Source organism: Vitis riparia, chromosome 2, assembly GCF_004353265.1.
Source record: "Vitis riparia cultivar Riparia Gloire de Montpellier isolate 1030 chromosome 2, EGFV_Vit.rip_1.0, whole genome shotgun sequence".
NCBI lineage: Eukaryota > Viridiplantae > Streptophyta > Magnoliopsida > Vitales > Vitaceae > Vitis > Vitis riparia.
In genome coordinates this window covers 13,408,255-13,433,687 of record NC_048432.1, presented here as the reverse complement: position 1 = coordinate 13,433,687, position 25,433 = coordinate 13,408,255, and the positions used below count along the sequence as shown (strand labels likewise).

General features: G+C 33.5%; 3 protein-coding genes across 4 annotated transcripts; all 3 read right to left on the bottom strand.

Annotated features, from left to right (window-relative positions):
- Positions 1 to 3,216: 3,216 nt before the first annotated feature.
- Positions 3,217 to 9,193, bottom strand: LOC117931830 (DNA repair endonuclease UVH1). Of its 2 annotated transcripts, XM_034852903.1 has the most exons (9): positions 8,221 to 9,132; positions 7,472 to 7,695; positions 7,255 to 7,343; positions 6,819 to 6,983; positions 5,343 to 6,161; positions 4,673 to 4,783; positions 4,328 to 4,588; positions 4,018 to 4,241; positions 3,217 to 3,788 (listed from the first exon to the last, which is right to left on the bottom strand). In XM_034852903.1, exons 1-9 carry the CDS (start codon positions 9,090 to 9,092, stop codon positions 3,578 to 3,580), a joined length of 2,976 nt encoding a protein of 991 aa, XP_034708794.1. In that variant the 5' UTR covers positions 9,093 to 9,132; the 3' UTR covers positions 3,217 to 3,577. The 2 variants fall into 2 exon arrangements, 1 of the variants encoding a protein (XP_034708794.1); XR_004654104.1 differs by lacking the exons at positions 3,217 to 3,788; positions 4,018 to 4,241; positions 4,328 to 4,588 and adding an exon at positions 4,933 to 5,245 and having other exon boundaries at positions 4,694 to 4,783; positions 8,221 to 9,193.
- A 229-nt stretch (positions 9,194 to 9,422) lies between these two features.
- Positions 9,423 to 13,315, bottom strand: LOC117931843. The gene is made up of 5 exons (XM_034852916.1): positions 12,763 to 13,315; positions 11,868 to 11,966; positions 11,133 to 11,177; positions 10,044 to 10,181; positions 9,423 to 9,959 (listed from the first exon to the last, which is right to left on the bottom strand). The coding sequence occupies exons 1-5, from the start codon at positions 13,147 to 13,149 to the stop codon at positions 9,591 to 9,593; spliced, it is 1,038 nt and encodes a 345-aa protein (XP_034708807.1). The 5' UTR covers positions 13,150 to 13,315; the 3' UTR covers positions 9,423 to 9,590.
- A 7,710-nt stretch (positions 13,316 to 21,025) lies between these two features.
- LOC117907848 lies at positions 21,026 to 21,756 on the bottom strand. The gene is made up of 2 exons (XM_034821513.1): positions 21,422 to 21,756; positions 21,026 to 21,254 (listed from the first exon to the last, which is right to left on the bottom strand). The coding sequence occupies exons 1-2, from the start codon at positions 21,738 to 21,740 to the stop codon at positions 21,238 to 21,240; spliced, it is 336 nt and encodes a 111-aa protein (XP_034677404.1). The 5' UTR covers positions 21,741 to 21,756; the 3' UTR covers positions 21,026 to 21,237.
- Between the last annotated feature and the right edge of the window lie 3,677 nt (positions 21,757 to 25,433).

The following is a 25,433-nucleotide window of genomic DNA, read 5'->3' as shown; positions in this document are numbered from 1 at the left end:
CTCTAATAGAAGATAAAGTGAAATCTAACATCAAATCTGATAGATACTATTCCTCTAGTTTTTAGGTATGTCTCGAGATCTTGACAAAATGAGGGTTAACCGCTTTTCATAGAAGATGAAAGCGAAGTACAAATTCAAAGGTTGGAAAATGGGGATCTTCAAGGCAGGGTATGATTTCACTTCATTGTCACAACTAGGAGAATTTAGTCCTAAGACCACAAATGAAAAGATACATGGTCTTAATGAAACTAAAAAAAAAAGTTAAAACAATAGGGGTACACAATCTTAGCAAGTTTAAGTTTTGTACCCACTAAGCTCATCAAGATTTTAGTTAAATCTAGAAGGACCAAGACAAATATACAACATATCACTTGGAAGACATCAAAGAGAGTAGTGAGTCAAACTCTACTCCTTGAACTTCAATGTTTGATCAAATTGACACTTTAACTACATGAGTTTCACTGCTCACTAGATTGGGTCATTTTGGCTAAGTGAAAAATAATTGAACATAAATTCCACGAAGATTAACACAATAAAGAATTGGGATTCTACCCCAAAAGTCATGGCAATGAAATTCTAAGAAGAAACAATATATCAGACAAAAGAAGGATGTAGAGACAAGGAGTTCGATCCCATCACAGATGAAATGTCACTCAACTTAGAAATTTTGTACTAATGGTTTGTTAGAATTAAAACGACATACCATTGTAGTCACCGGGTTGTCAAAAGAGGGATGCTCCAAAGATGTTGAAGAAGGAATGACACTCTAGCTACCATGTTATGATAAAAGTCGAGTCTAATTTGAAATCTTCAAAAAATGAACTAGAGAAAGCTTCTTAAGCATTTGAGGATAGGAGATAAGCGATTGTAGACGAGCTAAAAAAGCTCAACTTGGGTACAAATGATGATCCAAGGTCAGCCTTTATTAGTGTGCTTTAAAGTCTTTTTGAAGAGAAAAGTTATCTTAAGTTGTTGCTCAAATATAAGGATGTCTTTACTTGGACATATAAAGAAATGTTAGGTCTTAATCCAAAAGTCATAGTGCATCAACTCATGGTGAAACATGGAATTCAGTCGATTAAGCAAGCTTAGGCGATTTCGATTAGTACTTGTTTCACATATAGAAATAAAAATTGACAAACTGATTGAGGATGGTTTTTTAAAGAGGGAAAAATACTTGACATGGAATGTGAATATCGTCCTAATCAAGAAACAGAATGGACAAATCCACATTTTTAGATTTCAAAGGTCTAAACCATGCTTGTCCAAAAGATGACTTTTCTTTGCAAATCATTGAGCTCATGGTCAATGCAACTATTGGTCAAGAAGCCTTATCCTCTGTGGAGGAATCATCGAGGTACAATCAAATAGGGATGACACCAAGGGATAAAGAGCTTGCTATATTTTGTATTCCTAAGAGTATTTACCATTACAAAATGATGCCTTTTAAACTATAGAATATAGGTGCAACATACCAACATGCCATGCAGAGAATATTTGATGACATGCTCCATGAGAATGTGGAGTGCTATGTTGATGATCTAGTGGTATAGTCTAGGAAAGAAGAGACCACCTACAAGATCTTTGTATGGTGTTTGAAAAATTAAGAAAGTATCGGCTCAAGATGAACCCACTCAAATTTACCATTGGTGTCACTTTCGATAAGTTTTTAGGGTTCATTATTCAACATTGTAGCATTGAAGTGGACCAATCCAAGATTGCGACTATTCAAGACATGCCATAGTTAAGGAATTTACAAGGACTCAGAAGCCTCAAAGGATGTCTTGTTTTTATTTGACAATTTATTTCAAATATTACAAGACCATGTCAACCCTTTATTTTAGATCACCAATATGTCATATTGATTTGATTTTCTTTTTTATTTAAAAAAAACCATTGCATCATAGTTTAAAAATTTTTACCTTTCTAGTCTCTTACCACCCAATTCAAAACAAATTTAACTTTAGAATAAAATGTTTATATAACATTTTTAATTAATTTCAAAGGGAGTTGCAACTGTTAGCAGGTTAGGTCACATGTAACTAACCAAACCAAACCCGAATTAATTAATCCTTAACTGAATTGAATCCAATCTCTAACATGATATGCTTAATCCAACTTGATTTTTAAAAGCAAAGGTTCAATCTCAATTTGATTAAATTAATTGATCAAACTAATCAAGCTTATGTGTCAAATTTAGGATTGATTAAATTAAGTCAGGCTAACCCACCCAGAAAAGAACATTCAAGGCCTTCATAGTTCAAACTGTTGCATCTTCTAAAATAGCTAAGCTGCATGGTTTTAAAAATCGGATTGGACCAATCAGTCTGACCGGTCATGATTCTGATTTGGTTCGGCAAATTAAGCTGACCAAGGATTGAACCGAAATCAAACCGGTTGAGCTAGCGATCGGACCAGACGAACTGATGGTCAAACTAAATGAATCGACCAGTTCAACTTTTTTTTTTTTTTTTTAAGCCAAAAAAAACATTTTGATGCATTTTGCACCAAAATGACAATGTTTCATAAGGGAACTAGATCACTCTATGAGGAACCCTTTCGACCCATTTGTCATCAAGCCCAATAAGCTTTGTCTTACAAGTTAATAATTCTTGCATGCCTTTTATACCCCACAATCCCTATATATATATTATCCATTTTCGATGTGAGATTAGTTAGTGAGAAGAAATATTTTTTGCAAGCTTGGAACCTTCAAGTGTAAAAATTAAAGTTTAACTATTAAGCTAGTAAACTTCTTCATTATATTATATTTGCAAAAAAATTATATAACAAAATTAATATTTTTTTTTCCAATTTTTATTGTATAAAAGTATAAAACACTTTCACATTTATTTTTATAATAATTATATAATGTAATTAAAAAATAATATAAATTAATTAATATAATAATTTCAAAATAATAAAATACAAAAAACATACAAATAAAATTAAATATTATAATTTTTTTCATTTTAAATATACCTTTATATTTAAATATTGTAAATTTTATATTTAATAAAATTTTAAATATTAATATATTTATATTTCTCTTCGTTATTTAATTTGATATATCAAATATAAAAATAAAATATTATTAAAATTTTTAATTATATATAATTTTATTATTTATGATGTTACCAGTTTTACCGTGGTCTGACTAAATGATGAACAAACTTTTCCGGTTCATTGATTCTGAAAACATTGCTGAGACAGGGATAACAACATATAAAGCTTTACGTCCAGTCCAGTCATTCCAGAGTCGATTCAAACGCACACGGCTCTATCAGAGTGTGTTAAAATATACACAAATATAAATAAAAATAATCTACTAGGGGACAAAAGATTACACCACTCATTGGCCCCACAATGCGCCCCAAGCTCAATGTTAGCTTGGACTAAACAATGAAGTAACTAAATATTACCAAAAAAATTGGAAAGGGGTTAGTCCATGACTCCATGGTAACCCCAACAAGGTCCAGATAAAATCCTCGATACTAATACAACAATGCTTAAAATATGCTACAGCTCACTGTTTCTGTAGGACCTAAATTTAAATCTATTTGCGCTATATCACTACCTATAGCAAGGTTGGATACTTGGCATCCAGAAACTCCCTCAGGGTCCTTGCAGCTTTATGACCTCCCATTAATTCAGCTAGCTTCTCTACAGGAAGAAGGGCAAGTTCTGCCAAGCTTTTACACCCATCCATTATAGCCCTATAGTTAGAGTCTGTTACACCCGGCAGCCGTCTCAACAACTCCACCGCACTAGTGTTGTAATTTTCAGCTCTGTAAATGAACAAAGTAATCAACCACAAAATTCATATACCAAACTACAAACACATGAACCCATTAGACAACTTCCAACATAAATTGCTGAACTGAGTCGGTTTCCCCAGTAAAACTTGTTGCTTTTGAAAATGCCATTCACAAGACTCTTGTTGGAATCTTGCACCATCTAAAAACACAATCTGAAAACTTTAGGATGTGAAGAAGACCTGACAATTAAGTTTCATACCTCACATCATTTTCCACGATACCCTCTTCGGAGGGGACGCCCACCCTGATTGCCTTTGCTTCATCAGGCTCATCCTGATTGGCCTTGAGTGAAGCAAATATCTCTGCGGTTGCATGCAAACTGCGAGACCAGACAATGCGCAGACGGGGGAAATGTAGAGCAAGCAATGACAGCTTGGAAATAATACTATTTGGTGTGACGTCATCACCAATTTCACTTGCAGACTACCAACACAAACCAATGGATCAAAACTTGTAAAGCTTTAAGCCTGCCCTAAAGGACATCTTATTAAGAATTAATATCAAATTACCTGAAACGAAAAGCTTTTGTCTTGTGAAAACTCAATCAGAAGCACTGGTATTCTATAATACCGTACCATGGTTTCCACTTGATGGTATAGGCGGCCTGATGCAAAGCTTCCAAAAAGATCTTGGATACTCTTCCTCTCTACGCAAATTAGAGGAGAGAGGATATAATCCCCAACTTCCAAGGTAACTGGTATAATGCGCATGCCCTTCTGGTGAAGAACATTTGGAAGGCTGCTCATGAACTCCCTCATATCAACTATGACCTAAAAAATGTGATTTTGTTGAAGGAATTGTATCTTCAAAACAGTAAAAGAATTGTCATTCATAGAATGCAGAACATCACCTACCTGGATTTCTTTCTCCACTTCCTTTCTTCCACCAGCCTTTCTGGTTATTGAGTTTTGGGAAGTTATAGCTTGTGGTTCAATGGAAGAATTCAATCCCAGGCCACGCACATCCTGATTCAAGAGCAGGTGACAGCAACAAAAAACCAGAACTATATGAGTACTAACAAAGATCATATGGAAAAAGATGCAGATGAAGTTGGTCTCCGATTATTATATGCCATAGGAAGTACAATAAATGATGCTACATGTTCTGTGAAGACCTCAGGTAATATCTGAGTGGAATTGGATTCTTTGGCTTCACACAGGAAAGTAATTCACAAAGCTACCCTACAAACAAAAAATTCTAATTCAGAACTAACAAGAACATGAGTTTAGATTACTAGAATGGGCTAAATAATCTGCTAACAATATTGTTCTCTAATGTCCATGGTATGGGAAAGACAAATGAAAATGACTGAACACAATGAATTGGGATACACCAGATGTTTTATCATTTTTGTCTAAGATTATTCAAGGCAGCACCAAGTAGAATCCATCTGGTATTATGCACATCAACAGCATGTCCAAATCTAACTGATTGGTGATTCAAATAAGAAAAAAATAAAATAAAAAATTCAATAGTAAACTGCATGGAAACTCTGTAAAGAAACGGTGGAACAGATGAACAAACCTGATCAACAGGGATCATCATCAATGATTTCTGCCTAATCAAAGATTCAAATGCTCCATTTTCCCTGCGTATGCTTGCCTCAAACTTTTGCACCTCAGTGGAATCTTCATAAAACAGAAAATAAACTTTCAATTTTTTTGAGGGATTTTCAGTTTTATATATTTCAATTTCCCTGACAAAAGTCATGTCTGGATGGTAAACAATAACTATAGAAGGCTTCAAAACATCAAGTATATTGCTCTTTTCACTTTCTAGGGCATAAAAGTGCACCAATGGTAGTTGCTTAGCATTGCTGAATGATGGAGCATCAGTCTCTTGACAATGCTTCTGAAGAACTCCTTTATCCACAGATGCACCTTTATCTTTGTTTTCATTGAAATCACCAGAACCCACTGGATCAATTTCTTTTCCCTGGCTATCATTTTCTGAACCAAATACTTCAGATTTGTCATTTCTTCCTTGCTCACTATTACTATTGTTAACCTTGTGCCCAGAAACCTGAGCTTCTCCTGTGATTTTTATATTTCTTCCTTTACCCCTTCCTTTTCCCCGCCCCCCACTGCCAATATGAGGTTGTGAATTATCACTAACAGCGGTATCCTTTTTGGCTAAACTTATTACTGATGCTGCAGCCATCAGCGCATCATGTTCCAGCTTGCTTATACTGGTAGGTTCTGTATTCTGTCCAGATGTAGAAGGAACCTCTCCATTAAGTATCCCAAACCCTTTAGGTTCTTTTGCTTTATTTTTCTTACGTGTTTGTAACCCCCGCAACTCCACTTTGCTTAGCAAATACTTTTCCCACTCTTCACGCATGACCTTCAGAAGAAAAATACACAAATAACAATCAGTTGTTAGACAAGCTCATTTATCATCCATTGTTAAGTAAAAAATATGGTGCTGCAAAGAACATACCTGAGGCTGCTATATGCAGCTTGCTTCCATAACAAGAGAAAAACAATATAAAAATTCTTACTTTTTTTGTATGTCATATTCTATTTGGTTCTTATGGTCATAAGATTTGAATAAAAGATCATAATAACATCAGAATTAGACATTAGAAATTACAAAAGACCATTTCATAATTCACATTTGGAAAATTTTGTAAAGAATGTTAACTTACAATCAGAAATAGGTTCTTATCCATGAAAATAAGAAACCTCGAAAGGACCTATATTATTAAAAAATATCCTGGATAATTATGTTAAGCTAAGACTATGAGATGCCTACCTTCTAGTTCGGTGCTAAATGTTATCAAAGATCATGCAACATGTATTAGATTCAAAAACCAGGAAAAGCAGAGCACAGTTTAGTTCTAAAAGTTGCAAGGGATTTGGTTTGGGCATGGTAGACTCAAAGTGTGGTGATTAAGGAACCAACTGATAAGCTAGTATAGGAGTAGGTACACAAAATAAGAGTCAAAAGCACGTGGCATGGCAAGACAAAGTGAAAAGAATTATAGTAAATTGAGAAAACCTTCTGTGGACCACTCTTGATGAAATCTTCAAGTTGCATGCATGAGCGTTCATCTTTGCAAGCCACTAAAACAATGCCACTATCATCCTCGTCACCTTCGGCTGAAGCATCTTCTCTTGAAGAAGCTTGCTTTTCTCTTTCCTCTTCTATCTCTTCAAGAACCTCCTGTAGTAAAATTTAGGCAAAAGTTTCTAAATGAACTACCTCAAAAGATTATTTTTTATATCCATCAAATTTGAAATAACAGTAGCAACTGATAATAAGAATGAAAGGTAATGTAGTAATCTACCAAGGGAAATCCTTTTTTCATGAGATATAACATCAGGGACTAACATGTAGACAACTGTTGTGTAGGGTTAATTTTCAATGATATCTCACAACTATAAACAAAATATACTATAAAGATACCAAAGAAAAATGAAACTCACTCACTCACACGTAACACCTTCCACTTTGGTGATTCCTCTAGCACTTCCTCCAGAACTACTCCACCGTTTGTGCTTGCTGGCACCGAATCACCATTTGCTACATATGCATGTAAACGAAGAAAATTATTAAAATAACTCTTAAGAATAATCCTGATGGATTTTTCTTACTGTTCCTTTTGGAATTTATCCAATTTTAAGAATACACATAGAATATAAAATGCTCACCTTCATTCTTATTGTTGTTCAGGTTGTTCAACTTTCTCTTTTTGTTTGTCACACTCTTATTCTGCCCACCCAATTTCCCACCATCCAACCTCACAAAATGATAGACCCGTTTTTTTGCATACTCAAAAATCTTATAGCTCGACTCTGCAAATATCCAAACAGACCTAATATTCTCTGATGCTCTTAGTGAATCCAAATACTTCAAATAAGAAACTGCATCGTACCTATGCAAGCCGCAGACCAAATCCATTATCAAAATCACAATTAAACAAAAATTAGAAACAGTGATGGTTCACATTGCAAGATGATCCAACAAATTCCTCAAGGTTTTCAAATTCAAGCTATCATTAACATTGGCAACTGATCCAAAACATATAAAATCAAAAGTTCTTCAACTTTCATGTATAATCCAACAATGTCCTCAGGTTGTTTAGATGAATCCATGAACAAAATCATAATTAACTAATATAAATGAAAACACGATATATATATGCACACGCAGGCCTGAGAATTAAAATATTTCCACTAATTTTCAAATGGAATTTATGACATAGCATAACTAACCCAAAATAGAAATGACAAGGCTATTCGATAATTTTCTAAATCAATCATACAATATACCATTAAACTAAGCTAAAAACAAAAAAATTCTTCATCCAACATGGAAATTCAACAATTTCTTGAAATATTTATTTTCCAGAGCAAAACCAAATTTTAGCCCCAAAATAATAGAACCAAGAAATAAATACCTAACAAGATAATCCAACAATTTCCTCAGAGTTTTCAAATCCGAAACCAGTTGCTTGGTCTTCTTCCCAAGCGTATGCCAAATGGGATCCAATTGCCGCCTCACAATCTCATCAAACGACTTAAACAGCCCATTCTCCACCGTCAGATCATCCACATCCACCTTATTTGTCTTCCTCATCTCCTTCAGACACGCATCCATAACCTCAACAATTGCCTTCTGAATCCCCTGCATGTGCGCCGTCATCGGAACCCTAATGTCGACCACCACCGGCGGACACCTCTCCAACTCCTGCGACACATGCACCTGAAACCTCGGCCACAGATGCAACCTCCTCAAGAACAAACACTTCATTATCCTCTCCGCCTTCGCGAACCCCGACACCATCGCGTGCGGCTTATCCGAAAACGCCCGAACGTACGCTGCGGGATTGAGAGATCGGATAATTCGCACAATAAAGGCCTCTGTACATGTCTCGGATAGGGAGTGAGCATTGAGAATAATGAGGCCGGCAATGCCCGAAGTCGGAACCCTAGAAGTTAGAAGATCAACGATAAGAATCCGAGAAGTGATGAAAAAAACAGAGCCAGACGTGTAGAGAGAGTGGCGGTGGTGCGCCGGAAGATCGGAAGTAATCTCGGAGGGAAGATTAGGGTTAGGGTTAGGGTTAGGGTTAGCGTCGAGGTGGTAAAGGATGAGTTGCTTTTGGGAAGGGGAAGAGGAGAGGAGGAGAAGGGAGCCTTGGGAAGGATGGTGGAGGAGGAGGAGAGAGGAGATTAGCTTGGGGAGGCAGAGGCCTGAGGAGAGCACCACCAGTCCGCCATTGGAGTCTTCGAGAAGCTCTGTGATGATGTGTTCGTGGAACTGCACCATTCTTGTGGCGGGAAGGTGCCGTTGAAAATCTGACGGGGGGAACTGTGTTGGATGGGCTTTATAGCTGGCTGTGGGCGGTTCGGATCGTGCCACGTCATGATCAGTGTTCAAGGTGGCTGACTTATGTATTAATTAGTTGAATTATAATTTCTTCCTTTTAAAATACCTGATTTACCAAATTTTCAATTTTCAATTTTTTATTCATGTAAACTTTACATGTGTCATATTTTGATTGGTCAAAAAGTGGAGGTATGGTACCTCCAAGCACTTTTCGGTACCATAGAATGACGCTTAAATCATGTTCCTAGGAGAAACAGAGAAAAGAAGACAGTAGTAGAAGGGCATTCCATCTCAGGAAAAATTATTTGTTACTCTGAGAAAGGCAGAAGAAATTTAGTATACAAATCCCAGGTTACAGGAAAGGGCACACCAAAGAGCAGCCAAATTGCGCAGAACCAAAAATTGCAGTATAAATAAGAGCAGATGAGAACCATTTCTTCACTCTGATTCCACATTTGTAGCAACGTTAAGATCACCCTCACTCTTCTTCATTCTCCGGAGCCGTAAGGGTATTGGGTTTTCAAGAACTGACACGTTGATTTTGTTCCAAACATCCAATTTGGTGGGGAGCTGAGCAATTTTCTCTGCAATTTCCATGTCTTCGGGAAGAACAGAACCAAACACACTGTATACTTTCTTCCACTCTTGGTGGTTCGCCAGGCTTATGAAGAATTCAGGGCCCGAACCAACCCATGCAACCGAACCCCTTCCTATTGTTGGACAATCTTCTGTGGGGATCTTCTTGAATGTGGTTCCTAGGGCTTCCAGTGTTCCTTGAATCAAAGCAAATGGAGGGCCAAGAGGAGCCTGAAAAGTTCACCAAAGAAGCTTTGGTTAGTAAGCTGTGAGCACTCAGGAATACAAAATTAAGAATGACTGATCCACGCTTACATCTTTTATGTGGTTTCCTTGTGAATCCCAATACATTCCCCTGCTTTCTGCTCGATAAAATTGGCAACCCGCACAATGGCGCAATGCCAACAGCTCAAGAATATAAGCCACAGAGTGTGGAGCACAGTCAGGTAAGAGCTGCACCAAACCAGGTATAAAAAAGTTGTATATTATGCCATTTGCATAAACAAAAGCCAAAAAATATATAACCTATGTGAATGAAGAAAGAAAAATTCTGACGGTTACTCGTTAGACAGATGAGAGGAAAGCATAATTCAACTTTTTTGTCATCCTAGAACAGTAACCAATGTCAGCAGGGTCATCACATACAGGAAGGACTTGGCCAACCAGTCTGATTCAACATTGCACAAGAGTGATGTGTATTTGTCTCTAATGTTGATACTTCTCATGCTTTACTCTTATACCACCCATATTAAATTCAAGCTTTGTAGGGTAAGGCTTTATTAAGTTGTTGACAGTCTACTCAAGGATCATTTCCGTTTTACTGATTTATCATGTGACTAAGTTCATTGTGGAATGAAACGTAACGGCGTGTTTAAAAAAATGTATGGAGGAGAATGGGCCAACAGACTTTTTTGTGAAATTTTGTGGGTGATCATGGCACCAGCTTACAATATGCTTTGTTACAAGTCAACATCAATTCCTGAACACAGTAGATGCGTTTTTTTAGTTTCAACCATCCATTCCACATTGTCATAGAAATTGATCCTCTTCCTTGGAACTTCCCCGCACATTAATCAAAATAACAATGAAATCACTTTGACTGCCTCTTTAATGCTCCCTCCATTTCACATTTTCATAAAAATCCATCATCTCCCTTGAGAACTTTCCCGCACTCTCTCTAATGCTCCCTTACTCTTTCCACCAAGTTCTAAAAAATCCGGATAGCACCTAACCCCGCCTGGAAATCCACTCACAATTGTTTGTTGTTCGCTTTTAAGAAAATTAAATAATTAATTTGATTACACATACACATACTCCTAACTGGTTAACTATTAGACATATGCTGTTAGTATTACCATCATGAAATGTTAAAACAATTGGCCACACAATAAGCAGAGCACTTACTTTTATATGAAGAGTACCATACTCTGTTTCCAATCCAACAATGCCCTAGAAGTAATAAAAAAAGAAAAAAAGAAAAAAAACATAGAACAAATAAGCAATGTAAAAGATAAGTCGCTCGCATGATAACTTACTGAAAATCCAATAAAAAAGGACAGACAACCAAATACATCACAAACAGCCAAGAAATTTTGAATTACAACATTCATAAGAATTTGGTAAACTTTGCAAGAGAAAATAGTCACAGAAAATGCACTATCGGATCATCACAATTCAATGGCAATTATTTTCTAAGAAGTTTTATGGAGGTGTACCGAATGAACTTTCATGGAAAGTATGCAGCCTCACTCAGAGATCAAGTGATGCTACCCATTGGTTTTATGCTAACATGAGAGGACTACTAATCTTTTCCCATGATAGTGAAGTGGGAAACAGTGATTCCATGACTGATCAAGAATCCCTTGGTCAAGATTAGAATATCGTAAGATAGCTCTTCTAGGGTTTATACTTGTGTCATCTTTTTCCTCAGAAAATGTTGTTTTCCTCATCCTTAAAAATGGAAATTTGAGTCCAACTAAATGCTTTTTCCATAACAATGAGTAAGGCTTTGAATTACTTTTAGTAAGAAGTCTGGACAAGAGAGAAGAATTTGGATATCAGGAGGTAAAAGTGAAAAGAAAAATGTCAGAAGGCAAAATGCAACCTCATATAACTGGGGAATGAAATGAAATGCAATACCTCTCCTTTTCCAAAGATAATCCCAGAAGTCCAACTAACTTTGTGCCCTGATTCTTGCCGATCAGGAGCTAATATATCCTTCTGTTTCTTCAACCAACACTAAAGCCACAAAGTGAAGGAATGAAATTAGAAATCACCCAATCGTCAGTGTATCATATCATTCAGAAATGCCCCTACATGTAACTACTGATAATGAAAATTTTATCTCGAAAAATGTAGGTATCCCATTCCAGTTCCAAACTTGTGAAGAAACTTAATTTACAAGCACTTCCAAAGATAAAAATCCTCAATAACTAAGAACACCATTGGAGTTCTGGATTCAGTTTATAGAAAAACAAGCCTTCCATTCTTTTGTTACTTAGCTTCTCAAGTACAATACAAAACAAAGATGATTGATTGAATTCATTGGTGGAATAAGCATCTCACAGATCATGGCTCTGAAAGGAATTACAATCTGTGATCTATCAAAAGTTTGCAAGGATGAAATCACAACATAATCAAAATGGAAGTGACTATCCCAAACTCAAATTTTAGTAACTGCATGATCTGCAATATAGATTAAATACCGACAAATGAACTCACCTAAACCCAATTCATCAATTTTTAATTAAACCATTGGACCATTTCCACAACCATGGAACATCAAACCCCAGCTCTAAACAATAACCAAACTATAAACCAGAAAAGTCATACAAACCCAATAAATCAATTGCATCAAATTCTTCAAAGAGCCATAAAAATAGGTAATGAAATCAATCAAAAGATTAGCGCACACTTCAAACAACTATAAGAAAAACAATAAACCCAATTCATCCTAATTGCCAAACAAACTACTAATCCAATTCCACCAGAACCACAAAAGAAAATGAATAACAAGCATCAAATTCACACTCACCTCACCGAATTTTGGCCCGCAAGCCTCTCTATTCCCACAAAACACCCAAGTATCACACAAGCACGGCCCATCATTCCCACTACACATCCCTTTACAAGCCATGCAACACTCCTTAGAAGAATTGAACTTAAAGTCAGAACCCCACTTCACCGCAGGCCCCCAAAGTTCCAAATTCTCAATCCCTCTACAACACCCTTCGCTCCCAACCTCCGCCCTACTACTCCCATCCAATGCTGAAGCATCAAGCTCTGAAACTGGAGAGTCGGCCCAGGGTCTGAGCACCACAGAAAGGAACGCATAAACCAGAGTGCATGAGGCGACACCCATCAAAAGAAGGATCAGAGAAGCATATCGGCTGGGTTCGGAGTCGATTTGCCTCCGAGCCATTTGGGATTTAGGTAGTAGAGAAAAACACAGAAAGAGATTTGGATTCTATGAATTGGGTGTGGAGAATTGGGGAGCGTTGACCGGTGAAGCAGAGGAGTCTAGGCTGGAAAATGAAGGGTTTTTTTTTTTATTCTGGGTGTGTTATTGATGCTGCAGAGTCTCTCAGACGAAGTCATTGATGGAAAAATATTAAAGTGAGGAACAGGGTGTAAGGTTGAAATTGAATCATCATGCACGAAATGTACAATTCATTCAATTATTATTTTTTATTTTCTTTATTAAACTTTTGTTTTAACAAATATTGATTTCATATATATAGATAGATAGATAATATTTTATTTTGTTCCATATTAATAATATTTTTATATTTATAACTTTCACATTATTGGATCTTACTTTCATATATATATATATTTTTTATAGAATATTAAACCTAAATTAAAAATAAAAAAAAACAATATCCACATGTGTTTTTTGTTTTCTTCAAAATTAAAAAAAAAATATAAAAAAATAATATTATTTTTTTTTCTTCAAAATAGAAACAGAAAAATAATATAAAAGAAAATTTGAACTTACGTTTAATTTCATTCAACAAAAAATTAATAATAATCATTCTTTTAAGCATATTTAATTTTAAAAGTATTTGCATTAAATTTTTTATTATAGATTTACAATTCCCATCATAATACATTGATATTTAAAAAGAAAAAAAAACTAATGTTTTTTTTTTATCAAATATGTAAAAAAGTACATTTTGTTTAATTAAAAATTTAAATCATTAAAATTGTTTTATTTTTAATAAATAATGGTTTTAAAAAGTACATTATGTGTTTTTTTATATATTATTTAATAATCATTGCCAAAGTTATAGTAATGACAATAAAAAACTAAAGAGGCTAACACATCCTATTATCTATCGTGGTACATTTAGTTACTAGCATTGTTACTTTTAAGTAAAAACAATGTTACTATCAACAATAATATTTTTGATGTAGAGGTTGAAATGATGATGAATTTAAATAGGCTTGGACATCCTACTATCTATAGTGGTACTTTTAGTAACTAACATTGTTATTTTTAAATAAAAACAATGTTACTATCTCTAATGACATGTTTGGTACAAAAGTTGAAGTGGTGATGAATAATGTAACAATTACATATGTGAGCTCCAATCAAGTGTGTATGTTAGCTAGTCTTGTATAGGTGGCAGTCCACCTTCAGCTAGTTGGAGGGTAGTCTTAGAAGCATGCACAAATTACTACTCTAGTGCATGATTTGGGGATTATTTTCTTCAAAACATACTTTCCACAAAATCCACTTTTGTAGGTTCTTAATTCATCCATATTTTCACCTTGACATGATTCCTCTTTATTTTTATTCTTAAGATCAATTAGACTTTCATTGATTTTAAATGGGAAAGTAAAAGAAATCAGTTGCATTTGTTGGCTAATTGATAAGCCTCAATCGCATTATCAGTGTCCAATAGCATTAAGATAAAATGAATCTTTATTCAATTCAAATTAACGAATAACCATAGGGGAACTAAGTGGGTATGATTTAATAATATGAAAGCACTTTAAGACTTCTTATGTATGTAAATTGATAGACCAATACACTAGGTAAACTATACTCAATTTGCAAGGTAAGACAAACCATCACTTTAATCCATACAAGGGCATAATTTTAATTAAGTATATATTAATTTGTTATCATGTTTCAATCTAGAATGTGATACTAGATTTCAAACCATTTTTTTAGATATTTTAATCATTTAGGGACTTATTTTGCGAATCCTTCAAGGATTTAAACCTGTCTATGGATATAAATACATATATTACATCTATATCATAAGTAGATATCAAATCTTTTTTGGGGTTACTATTAGGATAGAGCTCTTAAAAGCATAACATGATGCAACAATATAAGATTTCATTAATATTTACATTATGATTTTTGTTTCACTTCTCTTTCTTTCTTTTGCATTATGGTTTGTTTGATCATTCCAACCTATGCCACTTTCATTGTATATGATTTAGGTACATTAGAAGTTGCACAAAAGATTTAAGTCATAGATTTTTTATAAGTTGATGACTTGTTCATAGTTTGTGCATAGACTTAAGTAATCCATATGAGGTGTAGTGTAGTATGCTATTTCCTAATTAAATGGATGACTTGTCTTGGTCATTAAGATAGGTTTCCCATAATGAATACAAAAGTCATATGTATGATTACACATTGGGCAAAACTTATGATGAATCATGACATTGTATGAGGAGTTATGATTTCACCAAATTACTATGTTGTATAAACTCTCAATCTTGAAAGAATGTTGATCTTGCTGGGAGCAATAAATGGATCATTTTGGTTCTCCTTTCATTATCTTATTTATGCATTATATATGTTGAGCATTCTGGTATAACATTTCTTGTATTATACATGATTTGGGTGCATTAGAAGTTACATAGAAGATCCAAGTCATGGTTTCCTTGTAAGTAGATAAGTTGTTTACAACTGATTCATGGATTTAGGCAATCCATGTGAGGTTGTAGTAAGAAAGATGATTGGTCTTAATGATTAGGATGAGATTTCCATGATAACTACATTAGTGTGTTTGGTTACAAATTGGACATGACCTATAATGAATCATGACATCAATGATCAGATAGTTATGATTCATTAAACTACTATATTGTATGAACTCTTAACCTTGAAATGATATTTAGTTTATGCTAAAATCATCAAGAGGCTTTGACCATGAATGAGACATATTCCCTACGAAATAGGTCACTATTGATGGAAGCTGATGACAACAGGTGTTAGAGGCGCACTATGATATCTCATGGGATTAAAATAGTGTGTCCTCTTATATGATCTTAAGGAAATTTGATCATGAAATTTATAACAACAATAATTCTTTAAGTGGAATTTGATATGTGTTCTTGTGAGTTAGAGTATATCAATTGATCACAAAATAAGATGATCTATAACTTAAAGATTATAAAAGGAATCTTGAGAGGTTGATAATATATACCTCTTTAAATTACGGACATCAGTTTATGAAGAGTTTACATGTATCAGATAGTAGGTCATAGGCCTAAGTTTTATCTCATTGTAATATACATATGACACTAAAGTACGGTTGACTCTCTATAGTGAGATGTTGAGTTAACTTCAAAATTGGATTATAAGAGAGTAAGTATTTTTCTATGGGTTCCAATGGTCCACGTTCAAGCTTCAGATTTATGGTGGTAGGATTTTAAAGGTATTTTTACGTTTCTAATTCGTATGTGTGCATAAGAGCGTTTTGATAAAAATGCAAGGTTGCATTGAATCGTATGAATGGTCTTTCTATATTATAATAATTAATTAATTGAAGTCCAATAAAACTAATTAATTAATTAGAGTCTAATAAGGTTAATTAATTAATCAAGACGTAAGTAGGCTAGATTCAGTAACTCAAACTTAAGTTGAGCTCAAGTCACTTAAACTCATAGGGAAACCTATATAAACCCTCTTAAGAGTTTAGGGCTTCAGTCTTTCATTCTCTTTTTAAAGATTTTAGAGAGAAAACTATAACCTCCCTCTTTAAATAGAATATGATTCTTCTCTTATGTCAAGATCCTTGGAAAGAGTGATCAAGCAGAAGATTATCAAGTATATAACATGCTTATAGAGTTTTTTCATCAGATTGAATTTGATTTAGGAACATCTAAATCATAGGTTTGATATCTAAATTCTCTAGATATATGTTTTAAATGGTTTTTATTGTCATATTTTTCCATTACATTAGATCTAAAGAACCCTATAATAGATTGCATGCACTCTAAAAGAGTGTTGAGGTCTTTAGTGGTTTTGATATATAGATGCGATCCTAAGGTGATCATATATTCCCTATAGATTAGGTCATTATTGATTAAGGTAGAAAATAATAAGTATTTTCGAGATATACACTATGATATCTCATAGGATTGTGATAATATGTATCATTGGATGATCATAAGGACTTGTGATCATGAAATTTGTGGTATCGTAGTAATTCCTTTAGTGGAATTTGACATATACTTTTAGTGAGTTAGAGTATGCCAATTAGTCACATAATAATAAGATTTGAGACTCAAACATGGTAGAGGTAATTTTTAGAGGATGATAACTTCAACCTCTTTAGATTATGAATACCAATTTATGGGAAGATTGTATGCAATGGTTAGAAAGTCACAAACCCAAGAAATAATTAAATTGGATTTAATTAATTAACTTCTTGATTTAATTTTATATAATATTAAAGTGCATTTGACTCTCTATGGTGGGATGTTGCATCAATTTTAGAATTGAATTTTAAGCAAGTCAATATTTTCTTATGGGTCTTAGTGGTCCCCTCTCGAAATGATCACATTCTTTGGTTACATTTTGAGAGGTATTTAGCATTTCATTCACATGTGTGCATAACAATATTTTGGTAAAAATATAGAACTACACAAGAGCTTATAAATTGTGTTTTTAGATTGGTCTATTAATTAATTATAGTCCATTAGAGCTAATCACTTAATTAGGATCCAACTGGTTAGATTAAGTGACCTAAGCTTAAGATAAGTTCAAGTCACTTAAACCCAAAAAGAGGTCTATCTATAAACCCTTTTAGGGTTTAGGGTTAGACATTCTAATTCACTATTGTCTTCTAGGGTGAAAAAACTCTAGTGTCGTCCTTGTAGAGAGAAGTTCACCCTTCTCCATTGTTAAGATCCAAGGAAGAGTTATCTGATGAAAGATCTCTAGGTGTTTGATATCACCCTTCATCAACTAGAAAAAGGATTAGAGAACATGTTAATCGAAGCTATGTGATCTCCTTGTTTCTCACCTTAGAATGTGTTTAAAAGACTTATTAGTTTCCATTGCACCTAGGAGATATAGATGTATATACCCTTTTAGAGATTCGAGGATTGGATTTATTTTTTGGGAGTCTATCATTATCAATTATATGATAAAGCTATTACATAGGTTGATATAAGATATCTATAGGAAACATGAGACAATAAATTTTGCTTTATCTGAATTACACTTTCATACAATAACAAATTAAAATCCATTAGGTTTTACATTTACAGATACTAAACTTTAAGTTCATTTATATCTAGTCAAACTTTTTTTTTTAAAAAACATTGGATTGTAGGTCCTAATACTTGTATAGATAAGTTTTGTTTTGTTTTGTTTTAATCACATTTTCCATTTTGGCTCATTATTTCTACGTTGGCATTCTTACATAATTTATGATTTGAAATCTTCATTATTCTTTATGAAATGAAGAGTTGTCTAGAAAGAAGATATTGTAGACATAAAAAAAAATTAGTGGATTAAATTATCACTAAATTGATAATCAAAATTGTTGTTTCTTAGCTCAACAACATTTGAGCCCAACAAGTGATGGTTTCTACACTTGAACATGTGATATGCAATTCAAAATATGACATACGACAAAATTTAAAAGATTACAAAAACGAGTCTTGCAAATAAAATCAAAGAAAACAATTAAAATCAAAAGAGAATTAGAAATAAATATTCTCTTATTAGCAAATTTCTAAAGAAAGTAAATATTCTAATTGAACTCAAAAGAGAATTAAAAATAAATACTCTTTTGTTGTCAAATTTCCTTAACAAATGAGAAAAGTTGCTAAAATCAAGGAGTCAAATTCTTTGAATTAAGCAATCAAATTTTTGGGACTCCAAATTTAATTCTCTAATTTCATATATAAGTAATGGTGACTTCCTTTAATAAAGAAGATTGAAAAAAAAAAAACTTTTTAAAGGCTTTGTAAAAAGAAAAGACTTCAAAAAATACAATTGTAAGTCTAAGAAATCGTAGAAGCACTATACACACGTTTTTCACTACTCAACGAAGTCATTTAGGAATAAAAGTCATTCTAGGCCCTCGATTGATCTTCAAATTCAAAAAAATCACTTTCATCTCCGTCCTTCATATTGTGATCAAAGTGAATGAATTAGAAGAAAAATTTTCTATTATAAAGAATATTATCACAAAGATTGCACCCCGTAATACTTTGATACAAAGTTTTATTCACATATTTGGTTTTTAGTTTTGCGTATTTTGCAAGACTTTATGAAATTTATGTGCAAAGGTATATTTCAATGACAATAATATTTAATATATCTTCCCCCTGATTATTTTCATATAACTAATAGAGATCATTTTACTTTCAAGAATATTTATTCCTCGTAAAGGGTTATTATTCAAATCATTCCTCTTTAGGGAGTATTTCTTCAATTTGTGCATTGTTAGGGACAACTTGTGCCTCTTCAATTGTTATTCAATCTAGACTAATAAGTCATTCTTACCATTTTCTATATAATAATTTCTTCGAGAATGTCAATCTTTATATGCATGTACACACATTTCTTTGCTCTCTTTTTACTTTCAGGAAATATGTCTTTTAAGATGACATGAATAAATGTTTTAGGTGTGTTTTTCTCCTTATAAACGGCCTTTGGGGCAAAATGATTCGATAATAACTATTGTCCCCTTTTGTCCATTGAATTGAAAATTTGATTGATTATTTTAGAAATTTATTTAGATCTAGTTTGTAATTAAAACAATAAATTGCTTGCTAAATCCAAAAAAAAAAGAGACTACAACAATTTAAATTCTAGATTAATAGCCAAATTAATTTTAATTCAGTAGTTTAAAAGTGAAAGTCATGCTTAATCTTGAAATCTAGTTATGTAGCAAACAAAAAGAGGCTTGAGTGCTTATTAACATTTGCTTGGTAGACCGTACCTGATGAGGCTGAAAAATTCTCCACTTAAAATCTCAAGTAGATCACATTTTAGTAGAATTTCATTGACATTTTTTTTTTTTATGATATAAGCATCTGAAATAGTGAAAGTTTATTCAATTTGAATATAACCCAGTTTATAATCTCGTAAAAATTGTCATATACCAATATGACAACATTATACCATCGATTTTACATATTTAAATCATTGTATTATTTTTTATTGGATGATATTAATGAAAAGCTCATTTGATAGTAATTCTAAAAAGCACTTTTAGTATAAAAACGTTTAAAAAAAAAATGTGTGTTTGACACCAAATTTTAGGAAACATCTTTAAAAAAATGAAGAATCACTTGTAGTGTTTTTTGAGAAAACAGTTGATAAGTCATTCTCCTAAAAACACTTCCAAATAAAGTATTCTAACTAAAAATATTTTAAGTAAAAATATTGTTAAATATATTCTAATATTGAAAATTTTTATCTTTCAAGTATTAAAAATATAAAAAATATTTTATAGAATTATTATCAAACGCATTCTTAAGAATCCGTTTGATAGTGATTCTAGGAAGCGCTTTTAATATTTATAATACTTGACAATTTTTATCATTCAAATGTCATAAATACTAAAAACGATTTTTAAATCACTCTCAAATACAGTTTATTTAACATTGATTTAAAAAAATGTTTTTAACCTTAATAACACTTGAAAATTTTGATCGTTCAAGTATTTAGAAATGCTATAAACACTTCTTAAAATGATTGTTTTCCCGGTATAAGAAATATTAAAAATACTTTATAGAATACTGGGAAATGCACTCTTATAAACACATTCTAAAAAGTGTTTTTTGAAAAAAAATAAGTAATTGTTTTACAAATTTACGAATCGTTTTTTAAAATTTGAAAAATCATTGGTGGTATTTAAAAATCAATAATAATATTTAAAAAAAAAAACATTTGATTGAGTATTCTCCATAAAACACTTCCATCGAACACACTTTCAAAGCAACTTGACCCAACTCGGTGATTTTCCCATCCTTAAGCATTTCTGAACCATACTGCTGATTTAATAAACTGAAAAAGCACACTTTTTTACTATAACGCTCACTAGTACACAATAAGCGGCTATTAAACACACTCAGATGCAGGGAAACCCATAAAGGAGATCAAGCTTGGATTTCCAGAGTCATTTATTATCTACTATCACTTCTCCATTACTATTTAGTATTTACTACCCCTTGATAAAAAGTCACCATCTCTCTTTCCTTCTCCAGAGGACGGCAGAAACTCCAGCAGGTTCATCTTTCAAGGAGTGGTGATGCCTGAAAAGAAATTAGCAATGGTCAATTAGTAGCTTAACGCATTTCTGTTTGAAGAAGCCATCCATGGAGTTACTTCATATTATAAAGCATTTTTGCATATAAATTTACATAAGAGGTGGAAATACGGTATATGTAATTGAAAGAAGGGAAAGGAGATGAGGACATACCCCCACACTTGAAGTGACGAGGGACCTTCCTTCCACAACCTTTAATGAGGCGCACAAGCCGGTCGACGTCTATAAGGGGAGCCAACTTAGGAGTAATCATAGGGCACACACACTCAACATGGGTGACCCTTACCCTCTCGCAACAAGCAGGTGTGGGATCATTCCCATACACCACTGGCGTGCATACTTTAATCCCTAGCCTCCTCTCCTCCTGACACTCTGCTGCACTCATTGCTGCACTGCCCGTCTTCACCTCCCACATACCCACCACCACCACCACCATGACCACCATCACACCCCATGACTTCCCCCCTTTCATCTTACCAGCTATCTATATCTATCTCCTGTCCTACAACCCACGATGAGCACTTCACCACCATTACCCTATCCCCATATATACATAGAGATACAAGGCTTGGAGGGCACTCCCAGTCCAATACTTCTAGTACATACCTTCCTGCCTTTTTGACGGTTGACTAGAGACTAGTGACTAGCGAGTCTTTTGACATCATGTAGCCTCCTGTCCTTTTTTAGCGAGTCTTTTGCATTCCAGTTCATAGGATTTGATTTTCTGTACCAGTATTCAGTACTAAGGATCCTTAATCTGGTACATACTTATCCAGAATGTCCATTAGTCATTGGACTGGAGCCCAATGTACGTATGACCCCTCACAAAAAGTGTAGGCTGCTTGGAAAGTATTTTTGAAAACAAAACCCCTTTTTTAGATCATAAAAAAATAAGTGAAAATAATTAAAAAAAATATTGTATGAAATTCCATGTCTTCTGTGTTTTCGTGTAATAGAAAACTGTTGTAAAATGCAATTATAAAACATGTCTTAACCATCCAACCAATCACAAATATGATCATGGCATTTTCCTTATATGGTGGGTAGGATCAGGATTAATGGTTGGTCTATATATAATTAGCCCACAGAGTTGATCCTATTTCCAAGCTTAGTTTAGAGCATGCTGCCCTAAATCCAAACAAAATTTAAAAATATTAGTTAAGAGCATGGTCTGGAATCTTCAATTTAATATACTACTACGATTAATTGATTGATTGATGGAAACCAGGCTGCATAAGAAAAGGGCAAGTGGGAGGGACTTTAGGAAAAGGGAAGACGCGTCTTGAAAGTGGTCGTGGCCTGGAAAATTTGGTTTGGTTTCTTTTTATGAGATTTCATACGGAAAATTTCATGGATTGGATGGTTACATTTGAACACAATGACTTTGAAGTAGAAGGTGGGTGGGCATGGAGTTTAGGTCTCCTTCCATGGATATTTCACTTTTAACTTGGAATCCTGATCGTTGGTTTTGAAGATCATAGGAGGTGTATTAATATAGATACAAAATTTGTATTTATTGGAAATTATATCAATATAATGTAAATAAAGAATCCAACACTTCAACTACATTATTAAGTCACAAAGCAACCCCTTTTCAGAATTTGATATAAATTGACAAGAATCAAATGACTAAGGGTTTGTTTGATAATTGTTTTCGAAAATGATTTTCTATTTTTTATAAGAAAAAAAAGGAAAATATGTTTGACAATAAAAAATTGTTTTCTATTTTATGTTCTTAAAAATAAAAAATATAGTATTTTCATGTAACATATTTTAATTATTTTATAATGTTTTCACTTATTTTTTTAGGAGTTGTTTTAAAAAATAATTATACAAACATGTAGAATGATTAAAAACAAAATACTAGAAATAAAAATTATTTTTAAAAATATTAAAACTAGGTTAAAATCATTTTAGGTTTTCAAACAGATTTTTGTTCTACAACACATTAAAGAATAATTTTTAAAAACTATTTTTCAAAACTATTTTCAAAAATAGTTACCAAACAAACCCTAGGTATCTTGCTTTCACTTTTTATTTTTATTTTTATTTTTAAACTACTTAGTACATGAGAGATGAACTAAACTTCAAGGTCCACTTATAAATTCCAAGGATAAATTATATAAATCATCTTGACTTGTGGAGTTTCAATTCAACACTTTTTTTTTAAATGTCAATCCTAAATTAAGTTAGAATATCGTATGATCTAGTTTATTAAAAGTTTTTTGGTATAAATAAACGATGAAATTCACATGATAAACACATCAACATTGCATGTGACATAGACATGAGTTTTACTTTATATTGATGAAGTTCATGAACCTAAATTTGTGAAAAAGAAAACTACCTATAAAGGAATTCTATTTAGAAGTAAAGCATAATTAAAGATTGGAATTAACAAAGAAAATTTAAGAGCTGAACTGTGAAGGTAGAAGAATGATGTTATAATTTATCCTAATTAAAGCGACATAACTTTTCTTCTTGGAACATTAGTGTCCTGTAAAGTGGACGTGTTCCATTAATTCTATTATGACTTTGGTGGGAAATCAAAATAAATAGTAGGAAAATCAAACTATGTTAGCAAATTGGAGAGCAATGATGGTATAGTCAGTTGGATCCAGGCCACACTTCTTTTTACAGCTCTCTTTTCCGAACCACTCATCAGCAAAGTGGAAAGCAATTACGGTAGTTTGTTGGACCCAACCCACACATCTTTATACAATCTCTTTAACCCTCATCTTCCTTTATACAATCTCTTTATCTCTCCATCGGAAGTGTGAACTGAGGCACACGAGAGTTGAACAACAACTATGAAGCACATGAGGTTCATAATTCTTTCAAGATAATAATAATTCAAGAATAGTTAAGTAACATGATGTGAGAAAAAACCTTTCTAAATGTTTGTCAAAAGATCTGAATTTAACCTTAATCAAAATTAAGTCCAAAAGCAAATAAACAGAAAACAAAGCTAAATAGAAATAGGGCACTTATCCAATTATTTGGCTGAGGTGTGACAGTGCATTGTCGTTAAAGTAGATCCACCCTCCTTAAAGATCAACCTCAGTGTGGAAGGAACTGATGCCCTACCTCCAAGATCCAACAACTAAAAACCTTACCTCAGATGCACTCGGTTGACAAGGCATATTACAACTCGAGAATTTGAAGTTGTCCAGAAAAGGAAATAAGGCAACAGACTCAAAATGAACAGATGTAGTAGAATGCAGCAAGCTTTGGATGAAGTAGATGTATGGCTATAGCAAATGCACTAGATGCATGTAGTAGGCTCAGGTTCAAATTGGTGTATGACTACAAAAGATGGATTAGACTCTTACTATTGGTGGGTGATTGACGGGATGGACTTAGTGTATGACAACAATAGATAGAATGATTTGGAAGGGTAACAGTGAGGAAGCAGAACATCTCAAAGTAAGAATGAGGTTCTGAGGGACGTAAGGCCTTTTATAGGTATAGTTGATTAATAAACAGTAACAGATAAATGATTTGGGGTGTTGTGCTTGATGATCACAATTTCCATATATGAGTCATGATTACAAGATTAATCATTTTTTGTTGCATAATAGGATTTAGAATGATCAGTAACCCTGAAAGGGCAGTGACTTACTTTGCTGGAACAATGCCTGGCCTTCGATTAGTAGACTTCATAATACACATAAGTCCAAATATCAAGTCAATCTCCTCGTTGTGGAAAATTCAAATAAGTTGATTCATTTTTGTGGATTAATGGTGATACCTGCATAATTGAAGAAAATTCTGTTAAAATAAATAAATAAATAAATAAACCATCCCTATGCCTTTCCCTAGCTGTAGAGAGTGTGTGGATCTGTGAGAGAAAGAGAGAGATCAAAAGAGAGCATACTCCCACACTTGTCGTGCCGAGGGAGCCTCCTTCCACAACCATCAACAAGCTTTATCATTCGGTTGACATCCACAAGGGCAGCCAACTTAGGTGTAATCACCGGGCACACGCACTCCAGATGTGTGACCCTCACACTCGGGCAACACGCCGGCGTCGGACTCTTGCCCTAAACAACTTCTTTGCATGCATTAATTGTAGGAACAGTGTATAGTAAAGAGAGCGTATTTAGTGTTTTTTTTTTTTGTCCCAAGTAGGAAAGAGGAACACTTTTAGTGGGTATATTAGCTA

Excerpts from the sequence above, each read along its gene's own strand:
- LOC117931830 (XM_034852903.1), bottom strand. The coding sequence starts at position 9,092 with ATGGTGCAGTTCCACGAACACATCATCACAGAGCTTCTCGAAGACTCC. Across the intron at positions 7,696-8,220 it reads TTGTTGGATTATCTTGTTAG|GTACGATGCAGTTTCTTATT; the intron begins GTATTTATTTCT and ends CGGCTTGCATAG. Across the intron at positions 3,789-4,017 it reads ATCGTGGAAAATGATGTGAG|AGCTGAAAATTACAACACTA; the intron begins GTATGAAACTTA and ends GTTCATTTACAG.
- LOC117931843 (XM_034852916.1), bottom strand. The coding sequence starts at position 13,149 with ATGGCTCGGAGGCAAATCGACTCCGAACCCAGCCGATATGCTTCTCTG. Across the intron at positions 11,967-12,762 it reads GCGGGCCAAAATTCGGTGAG|TGTTGGTTGAAGAAACAGAA; the intron begins GTGAGTGTGAAT and ends TTGTGGCTTTAG. Across the intron at positions 10,182-11,132 it reads ATGGTACTCTTCATATAAAA|CTCTTACCTGACTGTGCTCC; the intron begins GTAAGTGCTCTG and ends GGTTTGGTGCAG.
- LOC117907848 (XM_034821513.1), bottom strand. The coding sequence starts at position 21,740 with ATGAAAGGGGGGAAGTCATGGGGTGTGATGGTGGTCATGGTGGTGGTG.